The sequence below is a fragment of the Gavia stellata genome, chromosome 4 (assembly GCF_030936135.1).
Source record: "Gavia stellata isolate bGavSte3 chromosome 4, bGavSte3.hap2, whole genome shotgun sequence".
Classification (NCBI taxonomy): domain Eukaryota; kingdom Metazoa; phylum Chordata; class Aves; order Gaviiformes; family Gaviidae; genus Gavia; species Gavia stellata.
In genome coordinates this window covers 83694926-83707361 of record NC_082597.1, presented here as the reverse complement: position 1 = coordinate 83707361, position 12436 = coordinate 83694926, and the positions used below count along the sequence as shown (strand labels likewise).

Below are 12436 nucleotides of genomic sequence, written 5' to 3'. Positions count from 1 at the left end.
CAAGAAGAGACAGAATGGTGGCTGAAAATAGGCTTTGAAGCTGTATTGAAAGAAGTAACTTCCTTCCTTTTATCTGTTTCTCAGCCTTCCTCAGAGCCATAGCACGGCGTATGTATACTTCTGGAGGCAGGCGAAGCTAATACAGGATGCAACACACTTTATTAAACCAGCTCTTTCCTTAACTCAGAGGGACGTGCTCATCAATGGCAGGTGATATCACATATGCGGACGTGGCAATGCTACCCAGGGAAAGACCACGCGTTCCTTCTCGGACATCAGTTCCAGGTAAAACATCTAATCAGCTCTTGGACGTACACTGTTTTCTCTTGTGTGCTCTCTCTCTCTCTCTTTCATTTTTAAAATTGTTACTGGATAGTGCTAGAAGAATGCTATAAAATGCTGCATGCAGAAATCATGGGAAGCGTGAGAAGTTGTAAATGGTGGAAGAGAGTCTCATGAGATCCAAATCAGCAAAGCTACTCTTAAGTCAGTACTGCTACAGAGTAGTGTCTCAGTTCTGGCCCGTTGTTTTAAGTAACAGATGGAGAAACTAAAATTGTTCATTTTTGAGTAATGAGCATAATCTATTTTTTTTTTATATGAACAACATGATCAAAAACCTGTTAGAATATGCTCCACTAAATTACTACCTAGTCCAAAAATCAGATCAATGCATTTTACCATGTCTTCATGGAAAAGGAGTAGTACATTAACTAGTAAATCAGAAAATTAGTGGCAGTCAAAAGTGCAGTCACTGTCACTGAAGGAAGTACTGAATGACTCCTAAAACCCTCCTGCTCTTCCTCTCTAATTTTCCAGTAGTGATTTTCCCAGAACCACATTATCAATCAGTGATCACTTCATGTATTTGTAACAAAAGACAAAAGGATAAGTCAATATTCAGGATAAGGAGATGATTTAAACTGTATTTTTTTAAGAAATAAAATTTCCACTACTTGGAAAAAACGTAATTCATTCATGAAAGCATTTTGTCAAAATTCTGGATCACAGCTGGTATGAATGACAACTTCTCACTATGAGCAAATAGGAAATGCTTGTGGTCAGAGTAAGCTGATATTTTCAAGCTTTCAAAGTTCATTAGTAATTAATGTATTAAGGATACAACATGGTGTAACAAGCATTTTTCGAAGGTGTTGTTCTGCTTACAATGTAGATTAATAGTGATGATGGTGCTCTGAATGCATAATGATGGAAAACCCGATTTTTTTCTACTTTTACAAAACCTTTACCTAAAAAATAAAAATGAGTTCACTTCATTATATATCTAACAGAAAATACTACCTTACACTGTATGTTCATGCAACCATGGATGTTCTTTGTACTACTGTAACTTGTACAACACAAAGCACAGAGGGTTCGCCTAGATTTTTACCCCCTTTCTAAGGAGACGTAATTTATTTGCAAAGGGAGCCAGGCATCAAATCTTGATTTGAAGACATCCAAAAATGTCCCTTGATCATGCTGTTTAAAGGGGAAGCTTGAACTTGAGTAGGCCAGGCTTTAATTTCCAGTGAAAGTTCTCATTAACATCTAGTTAATGTTAAACCATTGTCATTCTTGTTAAACCATTGTCTAATAGATTTTAGCACTCAGTATTTTCTCACATGAACTTACTGGCCACAGTAATCAAGTAATTTCTCAGTCTCCTTTTGCCTTTAAATCTTTCACTCTAATTAACTTTCCAAAGAACTCTAATTACTCTTGTGGATCTTTTTCTGTTTATTCTCCAGTGTTTCCATCTCCTTTAAAAAATATGGGCACCAGAGATGCACCCATTATTACTACAAGTCTCAGCTATGCTGTCTCAGTTATACAGAGACAAAAAATCTCTTAAATAGTCTTTCCTTCACGGTTTATAACTCTCAGTATCACCTTTCCCCACCCTTCTATCTGGTTATACTCAAACACATTTTGTTTGATCGGGCTTGAACTTGCAGGGCTGTCATTACGGCTGTCTTCACTTACTGTTTTGTTAACCTTTCTGTTATTTTCAGATTTTATTAGCAATTATTTTTGTACTGACTTTGACACAAATGGAAAAAGCACCAAATAGTATTAAGCAATATTGGACTTCATGTCAGTGTAGAACGTGCTAGAAATTCCTCCCTGATGACAATTATTTCTCTGTCTTCATCATTAACATATACTATCATGGGTTTTATTGCTATTAATATAGACAGGAACTTGAGCCATATTCTCATGCTTTAAAAATTCAAATGAACAATTTCAGTTGTTTGTTCCTTCCTTGAAGTTTTAACGCTTTGACCAAAATTTGCACATACTCATCCAGCTGGTAAGTGTTCTTTTACTACAAGAAATTCTTCAGAAAGAAAAGAGTCACTTCTACGATAGGAAGAATGACAGAAAATGCATTTTCCCCACAAAATTAGTTCTGTAATTTTAAAAAACTTGGTAGGAAATTCAGGAAAACATCCTGAAATGTGACGGGCATGTTGAGCAATGTTCACGAAATAGACTTAAGCTCAGTCTAAGTACAGCAATGATTAGTGTTAAAGTTCCCCACTGCACAGCTGACCCTCACTGAGATGCCCCGCACTTCTTTACAGCGAATGGAGGAGAGTCTGGGAGCCTAGCACAGTGAGCTAGGAACTGCCCAAAGTAGCTAATAGGATAGAGCAGCAACGCAAGGTGATGCTCAGTCAACTCTTTCCGGGAGTCAGATCCTTCTCTGCAAGCTAGAAGGAGCACTCTCCTACATGGACTGGGCTCAAGGCTGCTTCGGACAGGACAGCTTCTGCGTACCAAACACACTTACGGCATGTCCCACTCGTTACCACACCCTGCATGAAGAGGTTTCCATGCTTCCTCCAGTTTGGAGCAGGAATTCGAAGCTGATTCTCAAAGTGAGGGTCTCAGCTCCAAGGTGATGGAGCTCTCTGTGGCAAGCATCACAAGCTCTCCCATTGGCACTATCCTGACTCTGTGACACATTGAAATGTCCACTGGAGGACACCTACATCCCTCCCTTTGCCAGATTTTACGCTGGTCTTGCTCTTGGCCAGGGATGTCTGACTATCTTGCAGAAGAAGAAGCAGATAGGCACGAGGGAAAGCACTGCGTGGTTAACTCTCACCACAGAGGAAGGAGAGTTGGGTTTAATCAGCGCTGCGAATTGGGACGTGAATGCTTCGAGTGGCAGATTCCCAGACTTTAGGCGAGACTTCATATCGTTAGGCTATGGGGAAGTGGAACATGCCCACCTCCTCCTGGCTGCATTTTGTGCAAGTCTCAGACCGTTAGATTCAATTCACTGGAGTAGGCTCTAAAAAACCCCATAGGTGGGGGGCATAGCTAATTTGCCCTGCTAAAGTATAGCTGCTGTCAAGATTTGGTGCACGTGAAAGATAAACATGCGGGGAGCTGAACTTCTGCCAAGGTTCTGTAGTAGCCCACCTATTTTTTTTTTTTTTGTTTTTTAGCTTTTCTTTATCTGTGAGAATGGGATTTGGATTGGTCAAATTATGCAGAGTTTCTTGGAGTTCTCCCAAATACTGTTCTTATCTCAAAGCCTGTTCAATGTATTTTATGAGGATACAGAGAAAGATATAAAAATCACTGGCGGCGCAGTGGCCAGTGTGTAAGTTTGCAGTCTAATGATAAGGAAAGCTCAGCCATTGAAAACTCTTGTGATAAACTTGAAAGACTGGACAAACTGTGTTAAATAATGTTTAACACAACATAGCGATAAAAAGATGACTGCAGCTGTAAGTTTGGGAGGCTGCAGCCGGAAAAGTGATTGAAATTGATTTGTTGTGATCCTGTTCCAACTGTAAAGTCAACACCAGGTTGTTACACCCTCAGTTGGACTTCAGCTGTCAGGCAGGTGCTCTGAATTACAAGGACGAGGTGATTCTTGGATGCTCTGGCAGGGCATGTTAAGGAGGTGTTAGAAGGCAGTACTATGTCTATGTACACGCTTTGATGGGCTAGCAGGTGTTATTACGGTGCATGTGCTTCAAAAGAGATGTTCTGAAGTAGAAAAGTCTTCCAAAAAACCAAGCAAGGATAAATACAGCCTGGAAATCCATATTCTAATGAAAGACTCGGACAGTTTTCGCTTCCTAGTTTGCTCAAGAATAGTTTGATAGTCACCTGATTATGGTTCATAAATGACTACATACAAGACCTTTCCTCTAGCTGAAAAACAAACCAAGAAGAGTTCAACTCCATCACTGAACTAGCCTACAAGTAGTTGTAGGCTGCTATTAGTTTGGCCATTAGCTTCTTGCTCCCCTCCTTAGCCTCCTCAGCCCCTCCAGGTCCTGACCATCTTCTTATCCACGCTCCGCTGAACCCTCTCCAGCTTCCCCCAACTCCCCCTCAACCAGGTGGTCCACATCTGGACGCAATGTTCCAGCTGTGGCCGCAGCAGCAGCAAGTGGAGCAGCACAGCAGCTTCCCCTGCTCTGCAGGCCAGGCCCCTCCCAAGGCAGGCGGCGGCTGGCGCGAGCTGTGACGACGAGGATGCACCGTGGGCTCACGCTCAACTTGGCCCACAGTCGATCGCAAGAGCCCGATGGCTGTAAAGCCCGACTCTTCGGAGCAAACAACCTGCCAGGAGCGCTCCCTATCCGCACATTCACCAAGTGGAAGCTTCCAGTAAATTGAGACATCTTTCTGCACTTGGCAATTTGCATATAGAAAAGAAGTGAAATTTCAGTTTTAGTAAGTGACAGAGATTTCCACCGAGCACCAGGGCTCCTTGTTGCTAAACTAGGCAAGGGTGTGTGAGCATCTGGCAAAATTAAGGTTATGTGGTATTCTAAAACCACTTGCTGAGTTCTCAGGACTTCACATTCAAATGATCATGCGCCAATACACACTGTAATAGAAGTAATCCTTTTTTTAAAATAATCAGTTTACACGGATGATAGGGGTTTTTCATACAGTCTGAGAAGTATTCTTTAAAGGAATGGATCTTTATCTGAGAGAGGAAATACTTAATAATAGTAGCAGATTTTCTAAAGTATGTATTTTAGAAGAAGTGTCTCCATTTATAAGGCTATTGCATTTAAAAGTTTAAAAGTCCTGACTGTTCTTCTCTGAAAAATATTTACATTCTAAGACGAAGAACTTTTATGAACATTTCTTTTTGAGAACAGTTACTTATCTATACAGTTAAATATAATCTACAAATTTTCTGTAGTTCATTGAACTAATAAACTGTAATAAAGCAAACAGCAAAGTGTATTAGGTCATGTTCTCTAAAGCATAGAACATCTTACCTGTATGAATAAACCTTATTTGCCAATCAGGTCCTCAGCACTTTTCTTGCTGTAAAACCTCTCCACGCTTCAGCAATTCTCGTATCAAATGCGACCTCATTCTAGACTCTCTTCTTCTGCCAAGTTCTTCCCTGAGCTGTGAGATTTTATACAACACAAACTTCTTTTTAAAAGCCTCAGTGATCAGAAACTAAGGCTGGAGCGCAGAAGCTTATTCTTGATTCAGATTGATAAAATCTGACCATTTATGGAAAGAATATCAGTCTACTAAAGGTCCAAATATCTTCTGTAAAACTAGCTGGTAGCTCTACGAAATACCCAGCTAATACAAAACTGAAAATGTGTTCGATAAAGGTCGCATGTGCATCTAACTCACACCATGCTATTTTAATGGCTTTTTGGTTTTGTTTTGGCAAGGTGCATCTGGAAAGGGATGTCTTCAACCATCAGGTCCCTTCCTCTGCTATTACAGGCATCACATAATGTCCTGGCACAAATGTTCACAAGGCAGGAATGCCCCAAAGAATCGCCTTGCTGCAGAAGCATTTCTCTGAGTGGCAGTTTTCCCTTTGGGGTCTCCCTGCTCCACGAAGCCACCACAGCTCTGGTGCCCCTTGAACCCCTGTGATACCTCCTGAGATGGCTTAGTTACAAACGGGATGTTTTTTATGGGTAGTACCCAGGTCTTACCCGTCCTTCAGTCTGTCTGTCTGCCTCCTGGTCCAGGCACACAGGACCCAAGCAGTTCAAGCAAAGATTATGGAGGAGGCTTTTAGTTCCTTCCTGACAGCAGCAGGAAATGATAAGTCATCATCTTGCATGTTCTTTCCAAAAAAAAAAAAGAAAAAAAAGCTGAACCAGCAGCTCTGGAAACACGTGCTCCTTTTCATACAGACTCGGTCTTCTATGTAATTCTTTTTTGTTTCTCCACTTAATGGCTTGCACAACCACAAATGTCAGCATTTCCCTACTCCTTACAGGAAACACGATCACATACGCTGAGCTGCATGTGAAGCCGAAACCCAAAGAGAGCAGCAGATCACAGACTTCCGCTTCTGGTAGTGTGCAATTTTGTTTGGTTGTTGGTTACTAATTATAGATTTAGTCTTTCCTATTACCCAATAGTAAAACCTGTTATCAAGAGTCTTTATGTACAATCTCTCAATAAAGAATGGATTTATCATTTCGTAGGTTTTTTTTCACTGGGTTCTCAGATTATACGCTTTCCTTGTCAAAATAGTATTGAAAGAAATTTTTAAAATCATTTTTAAACATGCCTTTGTGCCCTACACTGAAAATTTAGCAAAGGAAAGTAAAATTCCACATTTTTTTAGGAACCCTCCTGTAAGTGTCTCTGCAGGAACAGTCATAGGGACACATTTGGCGTAATACCCAGCTCTCTATTTGCAGTTAGTGCACTGACGATTGCCACCTTCTCTGTACTGAAGGGCATGTGCCAGCCAAGGTCAGGCCCACGGAACTCTGTGAGCTGAAAGGGAACATTACAAAATACATCTCAGGCAGCCGGAGAATGGGGCAGTTGCTCATCCCACGCAGGGAAAGTCGGGAAAACAGCAGTTATGAAAGTGCAACTCTGTGGCTTGTGGAAACAGCACCTTGACCCCAAATTTCCTCAGGTCCTGCCTCTTCCTGAGTGTTTCACTCTCACAGCTGATGAATGCCAAACGGCTGGAGAGATGCTTGGTCAGATGTACTTCGCTGCGCTATGGCATCAATATGGGATTTTTTGCCTTACAGACACAGGAGAGCGTGACCAGAGAGGAGGAACATACCACAGACCATCCCTGATACTTTCACTGAATTGCTCTGCGGGGTTTTGCAGGGTGTGGGTGGGTAGATGGGCGGAGGCAACACTTGAAAAAATTAACTCAAGGGAGAAAGAGAGAGTTCTTAATGGAACAATTGATTGAAAAGGTCTTGCTTTATCTGACAAAATCATCTTTCAATTTCCCTTTCACGTATGCAAAATGGATGCAAATTTTTAATAAGTAAAATGTCCCCGCATACTTCGAACAGCAGACTGATTTTAAGCAGACGGTTTCTCCGTTGTTTCCCCGTAAGAAACTGGCATACATAAAGGCAGTGTTAATTTTAACAGTGCAAAGACCTTAAGCCGCTCTTCCTCCTGCCTCCCTCCAGGCTGCCGACGTGGGCGCTCAGCCTGGTTCTACGTGGCGCTGGTCCTGGGAGTCCTTGTCCTCATCCTGCTGGGCGTCATAGCCGTGCTAGCCAAGCAATGTGAGTAGGTCCTACCACCCGCTTCATCTCTTCGTTGCAGACATGGTTAAACCTCGCAAGCAGAGTGATGCCAAAAGAAAAATTCCCTTAGAGTCACATTAAAGGTGTCAAGTTATACACAAATAGAGGAAAATAAATGTCGCGTTCCAAAGGGAACATTTGCTACCTGTCATGTAACATCTAGAGCGCAGATGAAGGGGAGTTGCTGCAGTCTACCTTGTCATCAGTGATGCTGAAAGGCTGTAGAAGCAGATATCTAATCATTACGACAATCAAATCATTTGGCCCTCCTGACTTATGAGTTAAAAGTTGCATCCATGATGCTACTTCGAGACCATTTCACTTAATTACTTTGTAGGTTTGAATAAAAAAAAAAAATAATCAGACTTCAGATCATTTAATTTAATCAGTCTTCCCTGGTACTAGTAATATCATAACCCACAGCATGCTCCAATTACACAAGAACTGTTCCGGAGAAGTTATTCATCTCCTAGGAGAAAACAGTCTTGAAAAACTTCAGAAAAACCATGTACCTCCCAATGCTCCCTGAAAATCACAGAATCACAGAATCACTAAGGTTGGAAAAGACCTGTAAGATCATCAAGTCCAACTGCCAAAATCTCACCAAAATATTGTGTCTTCTTTACATATCCAACTATCAAAAATGACAAACTTATTTTCTTTTCCTGTACTGTCCACATTATTCAGCAGCTACACCCTTTGCCAGACAGTTATCCTCACTGAGTGTGCACATAACTGAGTGTGTATACCCCCCACAATGTACACACACACACACACACACATCCTCACATTCACGGTATAACAGCGGATGCAAAGACTACATTTCCTTGACCCTGTTGTTAACCATAATCTCTTTTTGTTGTTGTTGTTCAAGTTTTGAAGGGCAGAGCAGGAAAACCGGAAAGTTTGTCCCAGTATGGTCTAAATAGCACTGATGATCACATCTCTTCAGAGAAAGCTCTCTCGGCGATGCTCCTGAAATGGCTGATGGAGGAACTGTGTGAAGATGGACAAGGTGAGGAAAGTTAGTCCTTTCACAGCGCAGAGGACGAGTTGTGTGCGCACTTCTGTTGTCTGTCTTCCCATTTCTATGACACCCTGCAACTTATGGGAAATCATTGGTACTACCCAGGGAGCATGGTCTTCCTGCATAGAAGTGATGCCAGGATCTAAACCAACATTTTAATGACAATAGTTTTTTGGCATAGTTTCCTGTACTTTCTTTGCATTTCTTTCTGCCAGGAGCTGCTGTCAGAAATGCCATGTGTCATAGGTCCTCCCTTTGCCCTGGAGAACACTTTCCAGACAATAATTGTTTGTGAAGAGTGGGAGGGAATTTAGCTTTCCTACCCTTTTGCAAGGATCAGGCAGGGGAAGAGCTTCCTGGTCTTTTTATTGTGGATCTCTTATTTGTTGGTGAATATTAATGCTTTTCTAAGGATTGATGGTAATGATGTGACTTTAAAACATTAGAGGAAGCCAAGACAGAAAATGTGGGGGACGTTCCTCCCAGATGCTCTGAGTGAAACGGGAAGTAGACCTGGGAATAGCAGTGTTCCCCTTATTTAACATAGTTCCTTCTCCAGCTCCGTGAACTTAGTCTGAATGTCAGTAGCTGTGCTTTCCAGTCACATCACGTGTCAAATCCGTACACTCCACATCACATCGCACGGTGCCTCCTCAGAAGGGCTGCATGTGGGAGGAGGAAAAGAGTCTTTGCAGCCCTCTAGATCCTCCTGGTGCTCTCCACCGGGGAGGTCCCCAGGGAGGTGGAGAGCCCGATGATGTGCAGCGGGAGTGCAGAAGTGCATAGCACCACGGCAAGGGAGTGGGAAGCTGAGGAGAGGACTGGCACTGGAGCCTGCAAGCCTCTCTCCACACCCATCGAACACGTGCTTGGGAGAGGGGACTGGCTGCTTTTGGACCAGCCAGCTGGGCACATGAACATAAAATGCTACAAGGCAACCGGAACAAGTCATGGTAGGAGCTAACGGTTCCCTCTCTCCACCCGCAGGAACAACATGCGAGCTGTGTCCTCCAGGGTGGCAACTGCACAGGGGCAGATGTTACTACTTCTCCGAGGAGGCTGTAAGCTGGGATGACAGCCAGAGAAACTGTCTGGCCAAGAAATCCCAGCTTCTTGTCATTGAAGATGAAATTGAGATGGTGAGTCTTGCAGCAGCCCTAAAATTGTGCAATAGGCATCTGCCTTCGCTGAGCGTTTCACCAAGCGAACATGGCCCAGATGTCAGGTGTACGTGCAGGTAAACAAGAGCCCTATCACGAGCAGAGCATCTCACTGTCTACAGTCAGGAGCTTATTTTGGAGAGGGTCAACAGCGTAGAGCTGAAGAGGAGAAGCATAAGAGATGCAAGTGCGGAAGCCAGAGTAGTTTTGACTGCAAGGGGGAAATGCTGGGGACTTCCCACCCATTTCCATTACCTGGTTCTGGGAAGAGAGATCTGATTCAACCACGAAATGGAAATTCAAACAGCCAAATCGCCTTCTCATTTTCCTTTGGGAAAATTAATAGCAAGGTATGGCCGAATGGCTCTTCTGAGAAACTTACCGTTCCCTGAGGAACAGGTCCTTTACCTTAAAGACCAGGCTTTGCAACCTGTCTTATTAGGGTGAGGAGCATCACTGAGGTTCTTTTTGACAGCTGACAGCAAGCCAGTCAGCCTGAGCACCAGCCTGAATCAAAACTCGGTGGCTGGACACATGCGTATGGGCCGTTGTAATGGGCTGCTTTGCCATGGCTGGACCCCTGCCCTTGCTCCCCACGTGAGGGACTACCTGAAAAGCTGTGCATGAGACGGGACAGTGACCTGAGCGCAGCAGAAAAGCTCTGCCATTGCGTAACATGCTTCTACTTGTTCCACAGGAATTCATAGACAATAAAGAGAAAGATACCAAATATATCTGGATTGGGTTGAAGATTCAAGACATAAAGAAACAACGGAGTTCAGCTGAAGATCCTGGAGAAAAAGAAAACAGGTGACGATTTGTGGGGGGAGGGTGTCTTTGGCAAAAGCTGAGGTGCGGTACTCCGCATGCAAGTACAACTCTGAATCCAAGCTAATTTCCCAAAGCACAGACCTAGTCCTGCAGCTTCAGGCACCTATTCAGGGCCTATTTCATGGCCAATTCCAGGTTAACTGGTTCCTGCTGGACACCTTTGGAAACAGATTTGTCTTCTGCCTTCAGGACCAACCACAGTCATAGTCCATGTATGTATTAATGCAGAGGGACATTAATACACACTTCTTCCACTGAACTCACTGTCAACAAACTCTCTCAGCGTACAGACTGTGTATACCACCTCCGTTGAACGTGACGCCTGTCAAGTAGCCTGGGTGCTGGGATTTGTGCAGCTGAGGGGTCCTTCCCCTCCCTTTCACCATGACAGTTCAGCATCGTGGCTGCATGTGGAGGTTGTCTCATGCCTCTTACACTAATGCTCGTGAGCATCAAGCCCTCGGCAGTCCCTGCTGTGGGTGCCCACCCCACCTATGCATGGCTGTTGGGGAGCTGTGCTTCAGTGGGTTACAGAATGGGCATCACCCAAACCCCTCATTCAAGATATTATCGATAGTTTTATCCAGAAGAGAATTTAAAGCTGACAACTCATTGCGTTCCTTTTGTTCTCTCACCAGGATAGCTATAAAAAGAAGAGAGACTGACAAGAACTGTGCTGTTTACAGAAGAAAAAACATGATCCAAGCAGATAACTGCCAGACTTTAAAGAAGTGGATCTGTAAGAAGAATGCAACTTCGTTGGTGCTCTGAGCCAAATTGTCATACAACAGGCAGAGCTTTTTGTCTGAAGACCCATTTTACTGATAAAACAACATGTGATGTAAATAATTTTATGAGACTTGCAGAGAAATTTGCATTTTGCTGTTCTGTGCTCCCTAAGACTTTGATGCAAACAGGGAACTCTGAAGTTGCCAGGTGCCGGTGTGAAGGTCACGCAACAGGACTGCAAGTCAGCACGTGTGGATTTGCGGGTGCTGAGCCTTCCCAAGGACAGATGTTGGCAGCAGCTTCCTCTAGGAAAGGGCAGGGGAGAAGAGGTACTCAGGTGAGGACGAGCACTGCGCACACGAACTGCGTGATGTGCAGGAAAGGTGCCACCTGTGAGGGCTGGGGAACGTGTTGGAGCCCACTGCTGTTGTACATTCCCTGGAGACAGCCGCTGCTGAGCTGAAGGAACTTTGTATTTGGGTTTCAATACTTTAGTGTTTTCTGAAGTTTGTGGGTTTTTTCCTTACGGTCTAATTGTGACTTACAGAAGCCACTTGAGGGCTGGGAAAAATGTGTTTATTAGACAGTGTCTTATACTCATTCAGAGCTGACCTGCACGGCTGCTGTGCGTACAGATACCAGACCAAGCACCAAGTGACTCATACCACTTGTGATTAATAAGCTGATGGCTCCCGTCTTCTTCTGATGCTGAACCTTGGGATCTGAAAGAAAGCTCTTAGCTAGGGAAAGGGCTTGGAGCATAAGACAACATTGCAGTGCAAGGCAATGAAGATGATAGCCTGCCTTTCCACCTGTATTTTGTCCCTTTACGTTGCAGATTCTTTAACGTGGAGCCATAGGTACTGGCTGGAAGGTATGATGATGAGGTACTGAAGCTAAAAGCTGGTGAAATTAATGCCTGTGGGTGCACTCAATAAATACTTTACTTGGGCATTCAAGTGTCATGGATACACGCTATTTCTGGATCTAGAATACAAAAAAGCTAAGAGCAGGCTGACGGTGCCTTTATTAGATTCATATATTTGAAAAAAATGAACAAATGTCATTAATTGATTTTTAAGAAATCAGACACGTCATTTGATTCCGCTTTTAAAAATATGTTAATCTAATAAAAGTAGTAA

General features: G+C 43.3%; 1 protein-coding gene across 1 annotated transcript; it reads left to right on the top strand.

Annotated features, from left to right (window-relative positions):
• The first annotated feature begins 203 nt into the window (after positions 1–203).
• Positions 204–11336, top strand: LOC104256379 (killer cell lectin-like receptor subfamily F member 1). The gene is made up of 7 exons (XM_059815909.1): positions 204–285; positions 6248–6325; positions 7428–7526; positions 8422–8562; positions 9562–9713; positions 10432–10544; positions 11204–11336. Exons 1-7 carry the CDS (start codon positions 204–206, stop codon positions 11334–11336), a joined length of 798 nt encoding a protein of 265 aa, XP_059671892.1.
• Positions 11337–12436: the final 1100 nt, after the last annotated feature.

Excerpts from the sequence above, each read along its gene's own strand:
- LOC104256379 (XM_059815909.1), top strand. The coding sequence starts at position 204 with ATGGCAGGTGATATCACATATGCGGACGTGGCAATGCTACCCAGGGAA. Across the intron at positions 9,714-10,431 it reads TTGAAGATGAAATTGAGATG|GAATTCATAGACAATAAAGA; the intron begins GTGAGTCTTGCA and ends CTTGTTCCACAG. Across the intron at positions 10,545-11,203 it reads CCTGGAGAAAAAGAAAACAG|GATAGCTATAAAAAGAAGAG; the intron begins GTGACGATTTGT and ends TTCTCTCACCAG.